Genomic DNA, 23,772 nt, shown 5'->3' on the forward strand with positions numbered 1-23,772 from the left:
CATTCAAAGCTGCTTGGGACTCTTGCAGGGATTCAAAACCTGAAGTTTCTTGGTTTGGTTTGGAATGGGGGTAGACCTCGATGGTCTGTGTATAGTGCTTTGATTATTCAAAATGCTGTCCTAACAGGTGCTAATTTGCAGCGTAGAGGAATCTCTTTAGCTTCCAGATGTGGCTTGTGTGGCTGCAATGAAGAACATGTTGATCACATGTTTGTGAAATGGTGTATGCTTGGGAGGTCTGGTGTGGCTTGGCTGGTATATTTCATTGGAGTGTTCAAAAGCTGAACTCTGTTAGCTCCTTCGCTACTGACCTGCAAACTCAATTTTACATTAAATCTTGCAGGAACAAAGTGCATAAGATGTTGTTTACAGCTTCTATGTATTATTTATGGAATGAACGGAATGATAGACTTCATACTGATGTTATTCGATCTCCTTCATTCCTAGTCAAATGCATTGTTTGGGATGCTCTTGATATTGCTGGAATTAGTCTTCAAGATTTTTTAAGTTCATAGGAGTTTAAGGTTGTTGCAGGTTTTGTCTGCTCTACCCTAGATGTGCTTGTGTGTCTTAGTGAAGAAATGTCTTCACTTTATTCTTGTACTATATTGTTTTATCTTATAAAAAATTTTCTTCATTTAGGAAGAAAAAAAAAAAAAATGACTCTGCTGCGGCTTTGCTTAAAGAGCTTTGCCTCTGTGTTGCACTGAAAGGCCTCAATTGTTTGCCACTCGGAGGGTTAGAGGCGAATGATTCTCATAGTTTCTTGGAACATGGTATGGATGACTCTGTTACAGACACGGATTTGTCTGTAAGTGGAAAGGATAGTGCAGCGGAGGAGAACGAAGATTTGGCTTCCATTCAAAAGGTCTGTTCTAACGAGTTAGTCCCATGGTTGGAGACGGGCCACTCTAACCTGGAAATGGTGGAACCACTGGCTGTCGTGCGACCTGATTGCTCAGAAACGGCTGCTGATCTGGGCAAGGAATGGGTAGTAGCAAATATAGGGGTTACTAGTGAATTGCTGGGTGTCTCATCAGAGGGCAATAGTGATCAGGCACTGTTCATTCTTCATGCAATTGTGGAAGGAAGAGAGGTTGCAGTGAACATGCAAGGCACGAAAGAGGTTATTAATAAAAGATCTTTATCGTCTTGGAAAGGGGAGCAGGAGGTCAAGAATCTTATCTCTTATGTCAACTATGAAGGGAAGAGAGGGGCGGTGAGGGAGAGGGGAAGGACTAGAAGTAGGAGTAAAAGGAGGGGAGATAATCTTATCTAGTTCTTAATGAAGCTTTGAATCATAACTTGGAATGTTTGTGGTCTCAACGATCCGAACAAAAGGAGTGTGGTGAAGGTAGCTTTAAGGAAGTGGGGAGCCCAAATTGTCTGTTTGCAAGAAACCAAGATGGCCCCTACTTCTGATGGGGTTGTTAGGAGTATTTGGGGAGGAAGGTTTGTGGAATGGGAGGCCCTGAATGCTTCAGGTACCTCTAGAGGAATTTTAGTTATGTGGGATCGCAGATGGTTGTCACGAATGGACATTTGGATGGGGAGGTTCTCTAAGTCCTGCGTGTTCAAGATGGACGAGGACAACTTTAGATGGGTTTTCTCTAGGGTCTACAGACCAGTTGTTGACAATGATAGACCTCTCTTTTGGGAGGAGCTTTGCCATATACAGGACTGTGGTCTCTTACTTGGTGCCTGGGTGGGGTTTTTAATTATGTTAGGTCTCCGTTAAAGAGGTCCACAGGGGGAAGGTGGTCTTCGGACATGAATCAGTTTTCTGATTTTATTGATGCCATTTTCTCATTGATCTGCCAATGGAAGGGACAGCATTTACTTGGTCTAATGGTAGGGACCCGGTTACCTTATCAAGGCTAGATAGGTTCTTGATCTCTAGAGAGTGGGAAGAGAAATTCCCAGATGTTGTTCACGCGGTTTTAGCAAGGGTTACCTTTGATCACGTTCCTCTGGTTCTGGACTATAGAGGTCTGAGATCTCGGTGTTCCCCGTTTCGATTCAAGAATATATGGCTGAGAGCAAAGGACTTCCAAGGGAAAGTCTGGTCTTAGTGGGAGGAGGCGACGGTTATAGGTTCTTCTAGTTTTGTGTTAGCTAGGAAGCTAAGGGCTCTCAATATCGAGCTTAAGAGGAGGAATAAGGAGGTGTTCGGGAATCTTGAATGGAGGAAGAATAGAGTCCTTGCTGATTTTTCTGAGATTGATCGTCTTGAGAGCCGGGGGGGGGGGGGGGGGGTTGGTGGTTTGGGGGATGTGGAGTCTCTACGCACTGGGAGAGCTTCCTACCAGGCGGTTTTTGCTAAGATTGCTAGTATGGAGGAGATCTTGTGGCGCCAGAAATCTCGGGCCTTATGGCTCAAAGAGGGATATCGTAATACGAAATTTTTGAATAGGCTTGCTAATGCCCACAGAAGGAGTAATCACATAGGGTGAATCTGGGTAGATGGTCTGGAGTTATGGAGGGAAGAAGAGGTGCGCAATGGGATCGTCTCCTTTTACCAAAAGCTATACACCGAGCCGTTAGGATGGAGACCTAAGCTTGACGTCCTTCATTTTGATGCTATTTTTGAGTTGGATAGAGATGGTCTTGAGGTCCCTTTCTCCGAAAAGGAGGTGCTAAAGGCTTTATCGAGTTGCAATGGTGACAAAGCTCCGGGGCCAGATGGGTTTACTACGCTGTTTTTGATGGAAAGTTGGTAGGTGGTGAGAAACGAGGTGATAGGTACCTTCCAGGAGTTTCATTCTCATGGCGTCTTCGAGAAGTCGTTAAATGCCTCTTTCATTGCCCTCATCCCTAAGAAGGGTGGCGCTTCTGATATTAAAGACTTTAGACCAATTAGCTTAGTGGGCTGCATTTACAAGCTCATTGCTAAGGTTCTTGCTCTTAGGATGAGGGATGCTCTGGATGGGATTATTTCGGATTCCCAGAATGCTTTTGTCGGAGGACAGCAAATCCTAGATTCAGTTCTTATTGCAGGTGAATGTGTGGACTCCAAGTTGAGAAGTGGTTTCCCGGAGTTTTATGCAAACTTGACATTGAAAAAGCTTATGATCACGTTAATTGGAATTTCCTATTTTACTTACTCCAGAGAATGGGGTTTGGAAGTAGATGGAGGAAATGGATAGAGACATATCTTTCGTCCATAAAGTTATCTGTTCTCGTGAATGGGTCTCTTGTTGGTTTCTTCAGGTGTTCTCGGGGTTTGAGACAAGGAGGTCCCTTGTCGTCTTTCCTTTTTCTCATCATCATGGAGGGCTTGAGCAGACTTATGAGGAGGGCAAAGGATCTCGGTCTTATCAAGGGCTGTAGGGCGGGCAGAGATCTAGCTCATCAAATGGAGATCTCTCATTCATTATTCGCGGATGATACCTTGGTCTTTTGTGATGCTGACGTGTCTCAACTTAGATATTTGAGGTGCATTCTGGTCTGTTTTCAAGCGGTTTCTGGGCTAAAGGTCAATGTAGCCAAGAGCGTGCTTGTCCCGGTTGGGGATGTTCAGGATATTTCCTCCTTAGCCGCAGTTCTTAGGTGTGGGGTGAGCTCTTTCCCTATCCCTTATTTGGGTTTGCCTTTGGGGGGTCTCCTCTAGGAGGGTGGGGAGTTAGGATCCTATGATCGATAGGTACGTGAAGAGATTAGCAGGGTGGAAGAAGCAATATCTATCGAAGGGGGGGAAAGTTACTCTCATAAAGAGCACTCTCTCGAGCCTTCCTACTTATTTCTTATCTATGTTCCAAATCCCATGTTCTGTTGCCGAAAGGATTGAAAAGATCTAAAGGGAATTCCTCTGGGGCGGAAGAGGCGAGGAGTTTAAGTATCATCTCGTCAGGTGGGAGCAAGTTTGCAAGCCCATGAAGTCGGGTGGTCTAGGTATCCGAAGGTTAGTTCCCTTTAATCAAGCTCTCTTAGGCAAATGGTTATGGAGATTCGGCAAGGAAAGGCATCACCCTTGGAGAAGGATTGTTTCATGTCGTTTTGAGGAGGAGAGTGACAACTGGTCTACTCGTCCATTCTCTATTGCAGGAGGAGTTAGTTTGTGGAAATTCATTCGGTCTTCTCTTCCCATATCAGATTCAAAGTTCGTGATGGTAGATGTGTTCGATTTTGGGAGGATTTATGGTGTGGTGACCAGTCGTTATCTTGCACCTTTCCCAAATTGTATCATTGTATAGTATTGCAGCCGATACACATGCCTAAATAGCTGACTGTTATCGGCTTGATAGCAGTGGGATTACGTGGGACGTGCGTTTTAGGAGTTCTTTTCAAGATTGGGAGATGGACGAAGTATGTGTTCTTCTGGATATCTTGTATCAGCAAGAGGCAATTCGCAGAGGTAGTGATGATCTTCTGTGGGTCCCCTCTACCCATGGTAGATTTGATGTCCGGTCCATGTTTCTATGCCTCTCCAACTTCGTTGGCCTTGATTTTTCATGGAAGACCATATGGACTGCCATATGGGGTAAGATTTTGACACTTGACAACTTGAGGAAGAGAGGCAACAACTAACAAGTCAGTGGCCTAGCGGTATCAGCCTCTTACTTCCCAAAGGGAGGTCAGGGGTTTAAGTCTCAAAAGAGACGTGTGTGTGAGTACCAACTAGGAAAAAAAAAAAAAAAAAGGAAGAGAGGCAACAATATTGATAATTGGTGCTGCCTCTGTAAACGAGATGGTGATTCGGTGGATCATATCCTCCTGCATTGTCCTGTGGCGTACGATTGTTGGAACCTTATATTTAGCTTATTTGGTATGCTTTGGGTAATGCCTCGATCTTCTAAGGGTCTGATTAACGCATGGAGGGGATGCCGCGTGAGAAGCAGCGTACGCGACTATTGGAGGACAGTTCCACATTGCGTTTGGTGGTGTATTTGGAAGGAGAGGAATAGCAGAATGTTCGAAAGGAAGGAGTCGTCCATGGCGACGCTGAAACTTCATATTATTCGCTCCATCTTTAGTTACGTGAAGAGGAGTTCTTGCTCCTCTTCCGATGACTTAGTTAATCTATTGGACTCTTTGGGTCCTTAGATCCCGATTCCGCTTTTGTACAAGGGACGCGTTCCCCTTTTGAACGCTTTTTTTAATCGATTATTACTTATCACAAAAAAAAAAAAAAAAAAAAAAAAAAGAAAGTGGGTACTCATTCAATTCAAGGGTCAATGGTGGGTAAAGCGTGGGCACCCATCTTAACCCGCTCAAACAAAATCCTTTTTTTTTTTCTCTCTCCTCTCTTTTTCTCTCTCTTCTGTTTTCTCTCATTTTTCTGTCATAAAAAAGAAAAAAAAAATTGTAATGCTTGAAATCAAAAAATTAATGTAGAAACAATTTTTTTTTTTTGTTATTCAACAATTATAATAGTAATAATATTACTGGAAGTATAGGTGTTCTAATATTATTAATATTAATATTTTCTGTTTCTATCTCTCTCTATTCTTGTTTTTATCTCTCCTCCCTTTCTCTCTCTTCTCCCTTTATTATCTCTCCTCCTATTATCTCTCTTCTCCCTTTTTTTCTCTTTCTTCTCCCTTTATTATCTCTCCTCCTATTATCTCTCTTCGCCCTTTTTTTCTCTCTCTTCCTATTTTCTTCCCCCTGTTTCTCTCTCTTCTCTCTATTTCTCTCCCTTCTCTCCACTTTCTCTCCTTTATTTTTATTTTTTTTGTTGTGATAACTCTCAAAGTAAGATGTATAGTAACTTTTTCCCAAAAAGTAAATAATAACAAAATAAAAGGAAAAAAAATTGTAACGAGATCGATCAAAAAATTAATAAATTTATTTTTTTATATATATATTTTTTATGGTATTCAACAATTAAAATAATTTGACAATTTGTATCTAAAAATATTTGGGTACTTGAGTTGGGTGTGTGTTAACTAACCCATTTAATACTCAATTCTTTTATCACCCATTATAAAAGGGTTGATAAATGGGTTATTGACCCACTATTGACTCGCCCATTCATGATCAGTCCAAAACCCGCCCAAACCCACCCAATTGCCACCCCTAATCTCATGGTAGGTTGGCCTATTGAAATGACCCAGTCCTTCGGTTGTGCCTCTCTTAGGCCATAGCTTGGGCCATCAAAGAATCCGACCAAACTCTCTTAAAGCTTGTAGATCCTTAGCATGTGTTAGCCTACATGCAAGTTGATTTCCCAACCCAACTATTTTCCATTCCTTGCTATAATGTTGGGCCTTCATCAGACTGTTCTCCCATGGCGCAATCCAGAATCTTCTTGGCCCCTCAAATACAAGCACCTCCAACAAGTTTCTCCCATGCCCCCACCCTATCATTGACTTTGACTAAGATAAACCCTCCACATGCGTCTCCAATAGCCTCAAACAACAATGAACATCAAATGCAAAGGGAGGCCATCATACAAGATTCTCTTCTCACTTTATACCTGAGTAGCCAACTTAGAGTGACAAATAGCAATCATGGAAAAAATTGCACCACCCTATCATTGACTTTGACTGACATAGACCCTGCACATGCATCTCCAATGGCCTCAGACAACAGTGAACATCAAATGCAAAGGGAGGCCATAATACGAAATTCTCTTCTCTCACATTATACCTGAGTAGCCAACTTAGAATGACAAATAGCAATCATGAAAAAAATACACCACCCGCATCCTACTACATTGTATGCTCCTAATAAATTATTTGGGACGAAAAATATCACAAGGTACTTGAAGATATTAACAGTGTGCCTGGGAAGGAGAAGGGTGGGGGGGAGCTCCAAATATTTCGTGGGGGATACTGGATAGGGAGAGGGAAAGGAAGGAGGGAGGCTCTCACTCTCTCTTTGCAGGTTTCGCTCCTTTTCACCTTTTTGCCCCATACAAATTTAAAATTTGTTTACTTTTAACAGGTATAGCGGGTCAAGTCAATCAATAACCCTCCTTACCTTCTGGCTTAACCAAACAACAAGAGAGAGGCTCCTCCCTTTCCATCCAATTTTCAATATTCCATACCGAACAAAGCATTAGATTTATGGAATGGTTGCATGTGTTGGCTGATGTCGTCAACAGAGCCAAATTACCTTTCTGCACTCCTAAAGCTGAAGTGACTTTTTGTTACCCCTGATGAGTTTCTTTCTCCCTCTAGGTATACATACATATATTATATATTTATATCTATATGCTGTAATGTATGCTCTGCGTGTATTGCGTGTTTGCTCTAATACTACTACTACTTGTATATCAACACAAAACCATCAAAGGGCAATTCAAATTCCTCTTCTACCGTCAAAGCCACCAAAATGCTTGATCTAAAATACTTACCCCTGTAGATAGTTGTTGTTTGACGCCAAAAATGCCATCGTTGAAAGATGTTTAAAATCATTAAAGGTATGTGAGTGTCACTGTGAAAGGGTCCTTCAAATAAGAGACGTCGCTGTGAAAGTTTTCAGGTAAGAGAGAGGATTTCGGGTTAAACAATCATTCTTATTGGTGATTTAGCTAAGAGACGATTTAGGGATGCCATCGTTCCACACGTCTTCAAAATAAAATAATCCTTTTGAAAAAAATTTCTACTTAGTACAGAAACAAAGTGTTAAAATCATATCTATTGGATACGTGATTTTGGTAGGGAATTTTTTTCTTTCAAAAATATGATTTTGGTAATTGAGAAAGGATTTTTTTTTTTTTTGGGGGGGGGGGGGGGGTATTTTATTGGGTTATTTGTTAAGATTTGGTTAGTTTTCGATTGGTTTAATGTGACGAAAGCTCTTCAACGATCAAAGTGTATAAATCAGAGAGGGAAAGAGGAGAAAACAAGACTGCGATGGAGAGGAGAGGCGAGATTTTCTGAAAATCATAGAGTATAAAACCTGAGTATGTTGTGTTGATATAAGCCAGAGTAGGCTTTCCCAAATAAAATTGATTAAAATGGTCATATGCTATACTAATAAGGTCATTTTACCTCACTTAAGGGTAGTTTTGACGTTTAAAAATTATTCCAGTTACTGACTTAAACCGACTGATGCCAGGGGTGGTCCAAGTGATTATGTCAAACCTCAGGGAAGGTTTCAAATAGTTTCATCCGTAGGTAGTTTGGAAAAACCTCGGGGGAGGTCAGGGTAATTCACCCTGCATATTATTACTGCAGTCTGCAATTAAAATTTGTTGAAGCGTGTCATTTTTTAAGAACAGTGGCAGTTTATAAGATTTCAACTGCCAAGCATAATATATGTATATATATATGATAAATTTGGATACAAGGTTCAAGCTTACATTAAGCAAGGTCCTGCCAAAACTTGCTTCCTCCTCTGCAATTGTGTCCCTGATGTGCACTTCATGTTGCTTCAGCTCTGGAAAAACGTCACCCATCACTTTCACCACAATGTTTACAAGCCTGTTTTTCACATAATTATTAAAAAAACATCATCAGAAATGATACATGTGTATTACTTATCAAAAAAGAAACGATACATGTGTATTAGGAATAACAGATGTAAACTTAAATATCCAAATTGTCCCCAAGTTAATTTTTTATACAAGAATAGGAAACAATTAAAATCACATTACAAAACTATAACAGATACATATACAGTGAATAATCACAAGATGCAAGCAAATTTGTCATTCCTACCCACTGAAGAATCCTTGTTGAGCTTTAAGGACTTCAGTCCCATAACGTACAGCACGGCGGAGAATACGCCTCAGAACATATTCACGCCCCTCGTTGCCTACACAGCAAGTACGATTATCAAGAGTTCCACTCGAAAACAGATTTAAATAGATAATCAAAAAAAAGCCCATTGCACATCGTTGGTCCAACCAATGAAGACCTAACCTTTGGCATATTTGGCACAAAGTAGATAAATAAGCAATACAACAAAAATGACATCCTTAAAAGTAAATAAATAACTCCCAAGCCACAGGTCAAGGTTTCAAGACTGGTAGAAAAATAAAAAATAAAACTCCCCATTTAGAAAGGAACACGTAATACTCCCTCCGTCCCACAAAAAATTGTCCCTTTTTGGGAACCTAACTTTTTAAGAGGATAGTTTTTAATGGCTTTTTATTATACTGGTAGAGAATGAATTTTCAAATATATCCTTCTATAGTGGGTCCACATGCTTTTATAACTTCAAGGCAAGGAGGATAAATTAGGAATTTAACAAAAAAAAAAAAAAAAAAATAGTACATTGGATTTTGAATTGGGGCAATTATTTTGGGACAGCTAAAAATGGAAAGGCACACACTTTTCATGGGACGGAGGGAATAGTAATGTTCAAGAGAATGTCAGCATTTCAAATGAAGGATTAAGACCACTCTATCAAGCAGCAGACCCAACACGTCAACTAGATGATTTTAATCTTGGCTTCCTCAGAAGAATTGATAATACTTTCGTTCTTCATTGCATTAAAATTAAAGAACTAAACGTTATAAACTTCCAGAAGGCAACAAAATAAGGAGACAAATAAAAAGAAAAAACAATGAAGCATAACCAACACAAAAAAGCTTCTAAAAGTCCAATGCGTTTAACAGATTTGGTAACCAATCAATTTATATGCTCTCCATTACATACTGCCTCTGCAGTCCAAAGCCTATGTTAAGATTAGGGTTAGAATAGAAGAGAAGGAGGCGGAGCCATTGTTGGGAATTCAGTCTTAATTTCTCATTCTGATACAAGTGTACAAATAATGAAAGGACTAAAATACCCGTGTGGGTTAGGTAAATTACAAGAGTGCCCTAATTCAATTATTCTAACAGCCTAAAAGGAACCTCAAAAGAGAAAGTTGAATATTATGGCTGTCAAAGTAAAAGGTTCCAGCGAGGAACAAGAAAAGAGGAGACAAAGTCAAAGTGCTTTCTTTCTTTATAGTGACACAGACCACACATGACTTCCTTACCTTGTCATATCCAGTGTGCATTTAGCTATTTTATACTACTCTTTTCAAGTATTATCATTATAAAAATTTATCTCACAATGCCAAGTGACAGCATTGTAGAGAAGTGAGGACAAACCAAGGAACTATAAGGTGTATACACTTTATATATCACTATAGGTTGTCGGTTCCCTTCAATCAAGGGTACTGATTAATTACTAAAAGTAATTGTACTCAAAATCAAGAACTCGCATCCTAATATACACTAATATATACACATACATACATGTCGACAAAGCTATATAATGTCCATGTAGAGAACTAACCAAGCCACTTGAAACTTTTGAAATATCGAGAACAAGATTTTCTGTATGATGTACATATTTCAGACCTCCATGGCCAAACTCCAAAAAAGCAAAAGAAAGACCAGCGAGCAATACCACCACTAACAAAGAAAAAAAAATAAACTACAGATAAGAATCCATTTGGGGGGGGGGGGCGGGGGGGTGGGGGGGAGGATAAGAATCCCTCTCTCTCTCTCTCTTCTCTTTTCTATTTCTTTTCGTTTTTTTTTTTTTTTATGGGTAAATTTACTTGCACACATGCCCCAAATTCATATAGTTGTTAAAGGCTCAAGGCGCACTACGGCGCCAAGGTCTCCTGGAGACTGAGCCTGAGGCGCAAGGCGAGGCGCGCACCTGACTGAAGTGAGGCAAACGTGACACAAAACATGTAAAAGAACAGCAATAATGTGGCAATCAACAGCAAATACAGCAATAACAAGGAAATTAACAGAAAATAATGTGGCAATCAACAGAAAATAATGTGGCAATCAACAGAAAATACAGCAATAACAAGGAAATTAACAACAATAACATGGAAATTAACAGAAAATAATGTGGCAATCAACAGCAAATTCTTAACCTCCCCTTTGAAACTGCCTAAGGGGAAGTGCTGAACTTGGAGGAGAAGTGAAAAAAGAAAAAAAGCAGAACTATGATGAAAACAGAGAACTAGGGAAAAAGTTGTTGTAGAAGAAGAACAGAGAAGTTAACATAGGGGAGAGAGAGAGAGAGAGAGAGAGAGAGAGAAAAAAAAAAAAAAAAAAAGTAGAGACAAACTGCAGAAGGGGGATGAAGAAGAGGAGAGAGAAGAAAGAAGACGCTGAAGGGAAGAGAAAAAGAACAGAGAGAAGGTGCTGAAGGGGCAAGAAGAAGAAGAAAGGAGAAGGGGGAAGAGGGGGGAAAAAAAAAACCTGACTAGTGGATTGGCTGAGAAGAAGAAGAAGAAGAGAGACTGGGGAAGAAGAAGAAGAAGAAGAAGAAGAGAGGAGAGAGATCATACCTGCGATCGCACACCAGAGAGACCCCAAATTGTTGACCGACTGAGAGGGTTTTTTGGTTACGTTCTTTACACCCTTCAGCAATAACATGTGGTGGTGGGTCCACTTAACATAAAATTGCCACTTTTCATCAATATAACATGTGGTGGTGGGGTCTAGTTAACCTTAAATTACCACTTTTCAGCAATATAACATGTGGTGGGGCCCAAATCACCTTAAAAGCGGTTATAACAATGGAGCAACTAGAGAAACAATCTATAAAAATATATAACTTCAGTCAAGCGCCTTTATTGCGCCTTGAGCCTGACGCGCCTGTGTAATAGGCGCGCGCGCCTAGGGCAACTCGACTCGCCCGGGCTGGTGCAAGGCGCAATTGATGCGCCTTGATGTGCTTCGCGCCTAAGGCACCCCAGGCGCGCGCCTTTGACAACTATGCCCAAATTCTTAACCTCCCCTTTGAAGAGGTGGAGGACATACCACTTAAGACAAGGATTTAGAGCATTCCATATCTTACTGAAATTAAAAAAGGCCGGTGCGTAAAAAATCAAACAGCAAAGGTAGAACCAATGTCCAAGTTTCTGGCACTCCACCTGGACAAGAACCATCAGCAATAGCAAATGAAAGAGTTCTGATGTGGTCAGCAACCACCCTGTACGCCATGTCAACTTTATCAACATCATCTGCTCCAACTTTACCCAAATATGGTTTAGCTCCAGTTGCCTACCGAAGAAATGAAAAGAAATATAAATGTAGAGGGGCATAGCAGATCATTTAGAAAATTGAAGAGCAATTGGACACATAATTTACTATTTTTCCAACAAAGAGGTGCATCCAAAACAGAGAAATCTCAGAAAATGTGATGATTCTCAACAGAACCACCACGATAAGGACCAGTTAAATTTTTCTAAGACCAATACGGCAATACCATTTTAGTAAGCTATCCTTTCTACTCTGTCCATAGAAATACCTTGATCATCAAACAAGTGTGTGCAAGTTTGAAGCCATCCCTTGGATACAGAACACACCAAACTTTGGTTTATTTGTGCCAGAGAGTATGTTCCTAATATAGACAACAGGGCCAATACTTCCCTATATATACGACTCACCCAATAAAAAATATAAAACAATATTTAAAATTTGGGAGCTGAATAAATTCAAAGATGAAAACTAACAAAACCATCAGCCCAACACTCGATGAGATCTAAAAAACTCGAAGCGAGTCAAACCACACAAAGAATTTTTTTTTTTTTTTTGATAAGTCAAACCACACAAAGAAAAATATAAACATAAACACCCTCACCCTCGCACCATCAGATAACGAAGAAGGTGATTAGTGGTCTCTCTGGCCTTTCTGTAAGTGCAGCTTTAATTGGCAATCAGTTTTACACTTCCTCCCCAAATTATCGTGTGAGAATCGCCTCCAAGGCAGCAGCACAAGCTTATGCGCACGCAGTCACACAAAGCCACATTAACATTCCTAATAACTTTAGAAAAACCAGGCCTATGCCATTCACATAAGAACCCGCAGAACAACCAGACTCCAAAAGGGCCATCATTGTCTGAAAGCAATTCTTCTATCTAATATGACTCATTAAAATGATATTCATCACATCATGATCTTACCTGTCGGATAACATCAAAGATGGGTAAGAACACATCAGTATCATAATTGCTCATCTTGTTCTGGAGAATAGAAGTTAATCTTTCAAAACCCATTCCAGTATCAACATGTTTAGCAGGCAGAGGTTTTAGTGAACCATCACCTTCCCTATTAAACTGCAGGAAACAACAAACCAATGTAAACAGTTCGCCAAAATGATAGCAAACTATTCAGCTGGACCAAAATGACAAGATGCAATATGCAACTACAGCAATGCGATGTTGAACTCTGTTGTCTTGTCACCAGTAATTACAAAACGCATATGCATGACAACCACAGAGAGACCAATACTTCCAACATATTTGAAGTCTTAAGGTTATGTATGACAACTCACATGATAAACAACACAATGGATGAAGAGCCATTTGAATAAAATTGGTGAAAGTTATACCTGGATAAATACAAGGTTCCATATCTCGATGCACGTAGGGTCATCATTGTTAACCAATGATGCAGCGTCACGGTTCCCAATTCGATCATAGTGTATTTCAGTGCAGGGTCCACAAGGTCCAGTATCACCCATCTCCCAAAAGTTGTCCTGTTCAAAGTTACAAAAGGCACAAAGCAACAACAATAAAACTATATTAGCTCAATATAGCATGCATATGCCAAAAAACAAAAAGGGAAAAAAAGAGGAGAAAAATAGGGATGCCAACATCATAGTAGAATAAGGATGTATCATATATGAATATATTGGACAAATGAAGTGGGGGACCTTAGTGGCTGGATATGTTTTAACATCCAACGGCATGCTAATATATTTATTTAAGATGTTCTCTATAATTGGTCAAAATTATTTATTGATATATCTTAAATCTTGGGGAATACAGATAAATATTTCAACTAATACCTAATGACACATCTTCGCGACATTACCAATTTGTATTGAAATTATAATTGAAGCATTTGACACATATATCAACTTATCAACACACACAAATCTACATGTCTACCAAAATAAAGAGATATCTGCATAAAATATAAATGAACAGGATATATACTTTCCTTGTAATTTGGGTTTACAAGGCCATTTTTTTTTTTGGGGGCAAGTAAATTTTCATAAAAGGCGCCCAACAGGGGAGCGCTCCCAAAAGAATACGCAAGATGCCAAAGGCAACAACCATTAACCCAAAAAATATAAGTATACAAGGCACTTAACAGAACAGAAAGGGCAATACTGTCGTGTAATAAGATTATAATAAACTTTCAAGTATTTTGCCGTTTCAATGTGAACAGATGAGCCGAAACAATTCTTTAAGTATGTAATTGAATCATTTGCTCATCCTTCCTTATGATGATAATTGATATTAATGGAATCAATTATCAACTTCTCTGTGTTGATAATTGTAGCTTCATTTTGTGAAGAAGATAAAGAGAACAATTAGACAGAAATGCCAAATTCAATTCTCTAGCATCTGATACAGAGAAAATTGTTTTAATTTGTAATTCATTTGTGCTTGTTCAAAAGTAAATATTTTCTTAAAAAGATAATGTGGGAGGAAGATCGACGTGCAAAGCCAAAAGCAATATGTTTGTATAAGGACTGTGGCATGCAGTTTCTCTAGCATCTGCTACAGCAGAAATTTTTTTCAATTTGTAATCATTTGTGCTTGATCAGGAAGTAAATATTTTCTTAAAACGTACGAGGAAGATAAATTTTTTTTTTTTGACGAGTAAAAAGTATATTAGAAGAGTGTTCAAGAGGGGAACGCGTTCCTAATACAAAAACGAAACAAGGAACTAAGAACCAATACCATCCAAGAGATCAAGAAAATCATCAATCGAGGAGCAAGCGCTTCCTCTTACATAACAGAAAAGACAATGAAGAATATGAATTTTTAGATTTGCTAAAGACGATTCCTTTCCTTCAAAATTTCTGTTATTCCTCTCTCACCAAAGGCACCACCAAACACAATGTGGAACAATCCTCCAATAATCACGAGCTTGACCTTTAACTAGGCATCGTCTCCATGCGTTAATCAGTTGTAAGGAGTGGTTAGGCATAACCCAAAAAACGCCAAACATGCTAAAGATGAAATTCCAACAATCGTACGCCACAAGACAGTGCATAAGAATGTGATCCACGGATTCTCCGCCTGCTTTACGTAGATAGCACCAGTTAACAATGGTGTTACCTCTCTTTCTCAAGTTATCCAAAGTCAGAATCTTTCCCAATGTAGCAATCCAAATGAAGAATGCGATTCTAAGAGGAGCTTTAGAACACTAGATAGACTTCCATGGGAAATCGTGACCAACGAAATTGGACAAACACAAGAACATGGATCTGACACCATAGCTACCATGGGTTAAAGGGAACCACCAAATATCATCACACCCGTAACCAACTTCCTTCTGTCTATACAACAAATCCAAAAAAACACATGCTTCCTCCATCTCCCAATCCTGAAAGGAGCGCCTGAAACGCACATCCCACGTAACCCCACTGTTATCAAGTTGATAACAATCAATTACGTAGGCGTGCTTATTGTCAGCAATACTATAAAGTCGAGGAAAGGAGTGAGACAACAGCTGATCCCCGCACCATAAATCCTCCCAAAAACGAACATGCCTACCATCACAAACCTTGAATCTAATATGTGAGGAGAAAACATCCCAACTATTCCAAATGAATTTCCACACACCAACGCCTCCCGTAACAAAGACTGGACGAGAGGACCAGACCCCACTCTCCTCTCCAAAGCGACATGAGACAACTCTTCTCCACCGGCGATGGCGTTCCTTACCAAATCTCTAAAGCCACTTTCCCAAAATGGCTCTATTAAAAGGGACTAGCTTTCGAATGCCCAAACCACCTAATTTCAACGATTGACAAACTTGTTCCCAATTAACAAGATGATACCTAAACTCCTCACCTCTTCCGCCCCAAAGAAAATCCCTCTGAATTTTTTTAATCCTTTTAGCAACAGAACATGGGATTTAAAATAAAGATAAAAATTAGGTAGGAAGGGACGAGAGAGTACTCTTAATGAGAGTGACTTTCCCCCCCTTAAAAGATACTGCTTTTTCCATCCTGCTAGTCTCTTCTCATATCTATTAATCACCGGATCCCAGTTCCCTACTCTCGTAGAGGAAACTCCCAAAGGCAATCCTAAATAAGGAAGAGGAAAATCGCCCACTCCACACCCAAGAACTGCAACTAAGGATGAAATATCTGGAACATCCCCCACTAAGACAAGCACACCCTTTCCAACATTGATCTTAAGTCTAGAAACCGCTTGATAACAAAGCAAGAATGCACCTCAGATATCTGAGTTGGGAGGCATCAGCATCGCAAAAAACTAAAGTGTCATCTACAAACAACAAATGGGAAATCTGCATCGATGTTCAACATCTCTGCCAACTCTAAATCCCCTGATGTAACCCAAAACTTCCCCTTTTCTCATTAATCGGCTCAATCCCTCCATAACAATAAGGAATAGAAAAGATGATAATGGGTCTCCTTGTCTCAAACCATGCGAACTAGCAAAAAAACCAACAGGCGAACCATTCATGAGCACAGAGAACATCACGAACGAGATACAAGTTTCTATCCATTTTATCCACCTATATCCGAACCCCATCCTTCTGAAGCAGATAAAGAAGAAACTTCTAATTAATGTGATCATATGCTTTTTCATTGTCAAGCTTGCATAAAATGCCAGGAGCCCCACTCTTCAATCTAGAATCAACACATTCCCCTGCAATAAGAACAAAATCCAATATCTGCCGTCCTTCAACAAAAGCATTCTGAGATTCTGAAATGAGTCCATCCAAAACATTACTCATCCAAAAGACAAGAACCTTGGCAATAAGCTTATACATACATCCCACTAAACTGATTGGCCGAAAGTCCTTAATATCAAAGGCATCGCCCTTCTTAGGAATAAGGGCAACAAAAGATGCGTTCAGTGATTTCTCAAATGTGCCATGAGAATAAAAATCCTGAAAAGTGCCCATCACCTCAGTTCGCACCACCGCCCAACTCTCCTTAAGAAACCGCATGGTAAACCCATCTGGTCCTGGAGCTTTATCACCATTACAGCTAGATAGTGCCTTAAGCACTTCCTCTTCAGTGAAAGGAGCCTCAATCCTATCATTATCCAATACGGAAATAGAATTAAATGGAAGGCCATCAAGTGTAAGTCTCCATTCCAAAGTCTCAGTGTAGAGCTGCTGATAAAAAGAAACAATTCCCCCCCGTACCTCATCCTCTCTCCAGCTCAGAACCATTCACACGGATACACCCGATGTGATTACATCTTCTATGAGCGTTGGCAAGTCTATGAAAGAATTTTATGTTACGATCTCCTTCTTTTAACCACAAAGCCCGAGACTTCTGACGCCACGAAATCTCCTCCATAACAGCTATCTCAGCAAAAATCGCCTGGCAAGAGGCTCTTCTAGAGCGTAAAGACTCCACATCTTGCCCCACCTCTTCAAGACGATCAAGCTCTGCAATATCAGCAAGAACTCTATTCTTCTTCCATTCAAGATTCCCAAACACCTCTTTGTTCCACTTCTTCAACTCAGTTTTGAGAATCTGAAACTTCCTAGCTAACGCATAGCTAGCAGAGCCTGTAAAACTCGCTCCCTCCCACCAAGTCTGGACTTTCTCTTGGAAATTCTCAGATCTCAACCACATATTTTCTAAGCGGAAAGGTGTGCGTCTAGATCTCATTCCTCGGCAATCGAGAACTAAGGACACATGATTAGATGTTACTCTAACCAGAACAGCCTGAGAAACATCCGGGAAATGCTCTTCCCTCTCCCCAGAAATCATAAATCCATCCAGATTTGAGAAAGTAACTGGATCCCTGCCATTAGACCAAGTAAAAGTTGCCCCTTCCAATGGCAAATCAATAAGAAAGTGACTATCAATGAATTCTGAAATCAGGGTCATTTCGGAGGACCACGTACCCCCTGTGGACCTCTCAAACGGGGACCTAACAAAATTAAAATCCCCGCCTAAACACCAAGGCAATGACCACAATCCCTTAACATAGCAAAGCTCTTCCCAAAAGGCTGGTTTGTCACTATCAATAACACATCCATAAACTCCTTAAAACACCCATCTGAAACTATCTTCCTCTATCTAAAACTCACATAACAAAGAGTAAATTCCTTTCCAAGTGTTCATACTTGATAACCACCTTCGATCCCACAAGATAAGAATACCACCCGAAGTGCCGGAGGCGTGTAACGCTTCCCATTCCACAAACCTTCCTCCCCAAAGGCTCCTGACTACCTCATCAGTGATAAAAGCCATCTTAGTTTCTTGCAAACATACAACATGGGCACTCCACTTCCTCACAGCTACCTTGACCACTCTTCTTTTGTCCGGATCATTGAGACCACGAACATTCCACGTGATAATTCGTAGCTTCATTAAGAACCAAAAAGAATCATCTCCCCTCCTCCTCCCCATTTTCCACTTCTGGTCCTTCCCCTTTCTTTAATCACCCCATCCTCCCCTCATAATTAACATAGGAAATGAGGATCTTAACTTCCTATTCCCCTTTCCAATGTGAGAGATGCTTTTTGGTTTTAACTTCTTTTGTGCCTCTATAAATCTCTGTATTGTCATTTCCTGCAACTATATCGTGAAGAATAAACATAATTCGTTCATCATTACCCCCTGAAGAGACACCCAAAGCTTCACTTGCTGCACCAATATTCTCAATCATCCATTCCAAACCGAGATCATTAGTCGTCTCCAAACAATCTGGCCGCACAACTGCCAAAGGTTCCATTAAGTCCACATCAGGTTGATCCATTTCCGTCCAAGAAGAGGAGTCATTAAAACAAGACTGCTGAGATGGAACCCAATCCCCATTCACCTCTCCTAGTTGCATATCCCATTCTGTTTCCGAATCATCCGACTCTGTCAACAACCTGTGAACATCATTCACCTCATTCGCGGGTGGAAGACAGTTCAGCCCTTTAAACACATCAAAAAACCTGAGCTCTTTGACTAGAGCCACGGCTGAATCATTTGTCAATTTGAAGTGCAGGTCTTTCCCAATGCAAACTGTAACCCCATTAAAGCAACCTACGCTTCCAGACATAATTTTTGAGGCATCCATCACTGACCCAGTAGACCGTGAAACTGAAGACCCAACAAAATCCCGCTGTTGAGTCAAACCATCCTCCACACCATCCCCACTTCTCACCACTCCACACGAAGAAGGAGGAGTAGAAATAGAAGTCTAAGAAGGAAAAACAGCGGCCAAACCTAGATGAATAGAGGCATGAGAACGTGCAACCCATTTTTGCTTCTCATTTCGAGTCCACCGAGAACCATGGCGACTGACTGAGTTAACGCTCATCATCCTCCACTTTGATTTGTCCGATGCAGACCAGTGTTTAAACTTGGGCGAGTCTCGCTGTTGAGACTTAGGCTGAAAATGGACTTGTTCTTCCGTGCGTGACCCCAAAGGATTAGGGCCTTGCTTAGTGTTTGAGAAAGAGATGGTTAAAGAATTGGGCCCTTTCTGTACCCGTCGATTAGGCCCAGATCCAATAGGCCCTTTCTGTACCCGTTGATTAGGCCCAAATCCATGAAAAGCTTTATTGGGTTTAGGCTTAGTGAGTCCAAAATTCAAACCAGGCCCGAACTGACCTCTGGCCTGCCTTAACGCCTTCTGGCCCATCTCACCGCCAACCTCGGCCCAATTAGAAATGCCCTTTCCTTCCTTATCACCAGCCCCTAGAGATAAGGATAAGGGGGAATCCAAAGATGTATCCCGTTGACTTCCACGTGTAATCGTTGTCTGTTCAGCATCAACGTGCTTGACCGGCGCGTGTTGAGCACTTCGTCTTCTCCCCCCTACAAACTTCACTGCCCTCTGTATTTCTGTGTCCTTTAGCCACTGTTGGATCTCGAGAACCCCCTTTTCTCCTTTGCGAAGAATCTTGGTCCATTCCTCTTCCGTCATAAGGTGTGACCCATCACTACCTTCAAGGCTCTCCGTTGAGGGAACAAGTTCTGGCGAGATTTCTTCCCAGATCGCGACCTTATAGCAGAAGATGTTGTCGTTAATAAACACGAACTTCGGACATTCTAAGCCTATTCTCACTGTGATCCGAATGCTTTCGGCGTCCCTAGTCTCATCTGCATCAGATCTCACGTATCCACCACAAAGCTCTCCCACTTCGACAAATAAGGCATGACACCATAGATGCAGAGGGAGTCCAAACAGCCGGATCTGTTTGAGACCTTTGTCTCTAAGAACGTCACAGCACCCAACTCTAAAAGACCACACGTCGATCCTCAGAGTTGTGGTTCCCCACTGTCGCCGACCTTCCTTCAGCACCCGTTTGGCCTCTGCCTAAGAAGGAAACCGAAAAAGGAGCAGTGAGTCGGATAAGGGTGTTACCCCCACCCCACATGTTGTGTTCCAAGCCCGCGCTGCCCATTCTTGCACTCGATCACATCCCCCAACCTCCTTGTCAAAACGTCCGACCAAGCAGAATGAGAGAACTAACTTCCTTCCTTCGACGTACTCCCTGTCGATGTACAACAACGGCCCTCGATGAGGAACTTCCGTCTTCACATCCCCTCCAAGCAAGATTCTTGGTAATCTTGCAATCTCCAGAAAAGATTTCATCCTAACCCTAGCAATATCGCAGTTGCACAAATCGCCCCTAGTGTGGTGAAATCGCACATAGTGACGTCATTCAACTTTTGATTATTTTTTTACGAGGAAGATTACTTATCAAAAAATAAATAAAATTATGAGAAAGATAGACATGCAAAGCCAAAAGCAATCTGACTCTGGCATGCAGTTCAAGTGATAGCTTAAAAGTCCCAGAGCAGTAGGCAATCCCAAGTTGGATGATGCTCACAGCCAATAGTTTTTTCCATTAAGTTACAAATCTTTACCATTTCAAACCGGAAAGAATATGAGGTCTTAAAATATCCTCACAAAAGTAGAAAAAATTCCATTCTTAAACAACTCATTGGCTTGCACACCAAAAACAACTAGGTCAATCACTAGTAAAACATTTTATGTACAAAAAAAACCGAAAAATTTAAGTTGTTGCTTCAGGCTCTGATACGTCAAAATGCACTATGCCAAAAATAGATCTAGAAGGGGTGAATGGATCTTGCCCAATTTTAACTAACAATAACTGATTTTTAAGGTCTGACAATTTATATTCAAAACATGGAAATATGAATCAATTAAAGAATAGAGAGCAAAATTAAATAAACACAGTATTTTTACATGAAAAACCCCAACTAGGAAAACTATGTGACCTTGTCCAGGCAAATCAAATCCACTACGAGAAAGAAGTTTACAACAAGCCAGATTCCCAAACCCTAAAATCTACTAGTTATTTCTTGACTCAGATTTACACTAGACACTCCACTCTATTATTTTTTGTTGTCAATCAAGCAATCCACTTCTCCTTTAGCAAACTGATCTCCATGACTACTTAAGATGCAGTTCTTGTTTGTTTGAAGAAAAGGAGACTCCTACTCTTGTGCTGAAGATCTCCGTTATTACCACTCTTTTTTGTTGGGTTGTAGGGAGAAATTATAGATCTTTAGAGGAGTTAGTTGATTTTTGGGGCTCTTTGAGGGAGTAGAGGCACTATTTGGCCTTGTGTAGTTCTCTTGGGATGTGGTCCCCCTTTGATCGCTTTTTTATACAATCTTAATTATTTTTTTTTTGATAAGTAATACAATCTTAATTATTAAAAAAACAAGTTTGTGTGATTTGGTGTTGATGATAAACAAGTTTGTGTGATTTAGTGTTGATGAAGTTTTAGACCCCAGAAGTTGATGATCAACACTCTGAATGATAACTCACTATCTAATGCAACATGAAAGATGATGAAAAGAAATACATGTACTCTATGTGCCTATTTGCTCTTGAAAAAACTCACTCCAGATTTATATGTATTCCCTCTATATGAGTTTGAGATTTATGTGAGTTTGAGAGCCTAGGGATGTAGTTATCTAGCATGAGATCTTTTCGGGATGTAGCTCGTTTGCCTCGATTGTTTCAGGGAGACACAGCTAAAATTGCGAATCCTTACAGAGGACCATCAGTTTTCTTGGATGATGATTCTGTAGGGATTGCAAAACAATGGACAATAAAGCATTCATGATGTAACTTATTATTATTATTCACTTGTCTCGCATCCTAGTGTTCTTACGCCAGTATTGCATGCACATTAACTATCATTTACAATCATCGCAAATTATCTCCAAAGACTGTTCATATGTTATGTAATATTTCTCCAAAATTTTCAAGTCATCTACATAAGAAAAAAGTTTCAAGGATCTCTATAACAAGTGATTTTTTTTTTTTTTTAAATATCATAACCGTGTACCTATCCCGAAAATTAATTAAATAAATAAATAATTGATCTTCTCGTGTCTTATTTTTTCTTCATCCCTTTCTCTCAAAATTTATTATTGGTTTAATAGCACAATAGTTAGTGCAGTTTTGCAACCAATCTACACTATCATCAGCCAAATGGTTCAAAACTGACAGCAACCAGTAAGGTCCAAAAGCCTGTCCTTTTTTCCATTCTTTATCCACAAACAACATGAAGCCATAAATTTCAAAAGCAAACCTTAGTAACCAACAAGAAAATCCGACGCAAATTGCATATATCTGATCATAGAAATCCTAGTAACGAAAGATAAATAAACCCTCTTTGTCACCACGGACGACCAACACACCCCCCCCCCCCCCCCCCCCCCCCGGCGGCGGCGGCGGCCGCTGGCACCTTGACCAGTAGAAAAGATGTCTTCTTTAGTTATAATTCTTCTTTATATATTAGAAATTATCTGCAAGACTAGAAGAGTTCATGTTCTCAGCCATCTAGCATTAATACAGAAAATATATTTTTATGATGTTCATAACATAGAATTCACCAAAAACTTGAAGGATGATGCATGCCATCGCAAGAAAAAATGAAGACCTAAAAAATGAAGGAAAAAACATACCTTACAACCAAAAGGCAATACGCGACTAGGAGGCAGAAATTTGAGCCATATACCTCTAGCTTCGTCATCAGCAGCAAGGCCAGCTTTCTCATCACCACCAAAATAGGTGGCATAAATCCGATCAGTAGGCAGTTTATACACCTTCAAGCCAATAACCAATCAAAAAGATGAGCTTTAAAAGTCATACTTATAATTTCACAAAGTCAAAAAGATGAGTTTTCAAAGTCATACTCATAATTTCATAAAGTCAGACAATTCATTTTCCAAGAACACATTCTTGATTCAGCCAATCAAAGAGAACTTTTTTATTGTCAAAAATGAATTGACAACCCAATACATTTTCATTCAGGAAAAAAAAAAAAAAGGCATTTTCTATTGACAACAAATACGCTCAAAGACTCTAGAGTCAATATTTGAACACCATAAAAACTTTTCACCCTAACTCTTATTCATTCCCCAACAATACGAGATAAACAGGAAGCTTTAAGTGAAAGCACAGAATTAGCCAACAAAGTGCTACAGCATATGAAATTTTTAAATTTTTCTTGATAATTGTATAGCATATGCATTAACTTAATCTAAGGGATAAAAGATTAATGCTGAGTATTTGAACAATAAAAAGCACTATTTAGATGCAAATATTGCATGAAATCTTAATATTGGTCAACCTAATCAAAGATGGGCAGAAATCGATTGCATAAACTGTACATAGCAAGACAGCTGGTTAAGAACTTAACAAAAAAAATAAAATGGCAACTTTAATCTACCACCCTATAATGTAAGTACAAGCACCAAGTTAATATGCATAACATTTTTTTTATATAAGAAGATTGATATAAAAAGGCGTTCAAAAAGGGGGACGCATCCCTCAAAAGCTAAAAAAGGCCAAATAGGGCCTCTAAACTCTCAAAGAGCCCAAAAAACTATCTCCTCCATGTATTTACAATTTCTCCCTAG

The 23,772-nt window shown here is 40.0% G+C and overlaps 1 protein-coding gene across 1 annotated transcript in view; it reads right to left on the reverse strand.

Annotated features, from left to right (window-relative positions):
• LOC132268297 (alanine--tRNA ligase-like) overlaps window positions 1-23,772 on the reverse strand; it is a 42,790-nt gene that overhangs the window by 15,713 nt on the left and 3,305 nt on the right. The window contains exons 3-8 of the mRNA XM_059769132.1: window positions 22,816-22,956; window positions 13,246-13,392; window positions 12,818-12,970; window positions 11,785-11,914; window positions 8,610-8,706; window positions 8,252-8,372 (exon numbers count right to left, since the gene is read on the reverse strand). Of these exons, the coding sequence (XP_059625115.1) occupies window positions 8,252-8,372; window positions 8,610-8,706; window positions 11,785-11,914; window positions 12,818-12,970; window positions 13,246-13,392; window positions 22,816-22,956 (789 nt within the window). The remainder of the gene's footprint in view (window positions 1-8,251; window positions 8,373-8,609; window positions 8,707-11,784; window positions 11,915-12,817; window positions 12,971-13,245; window positions 13,393-22,815; window positions 22,957-23,772) is intronic.

This window comes from Cornus florida, unplaced genomic scaffold, assembly GCF_030987335.1.
Source record: "Cornus florida cultivar Cherokee Brave unplaced genomic scaffold, ASM3098733v1 CherokeeBrave_3.0.0_Hap2_Chr08, whole genome shotgun sequence".
NCBI lineage: Eukaryota > Viridiplantae > Streptophyta > Magnoliopsida > Cornales > Cornaceae > Cornus > Cornus florida.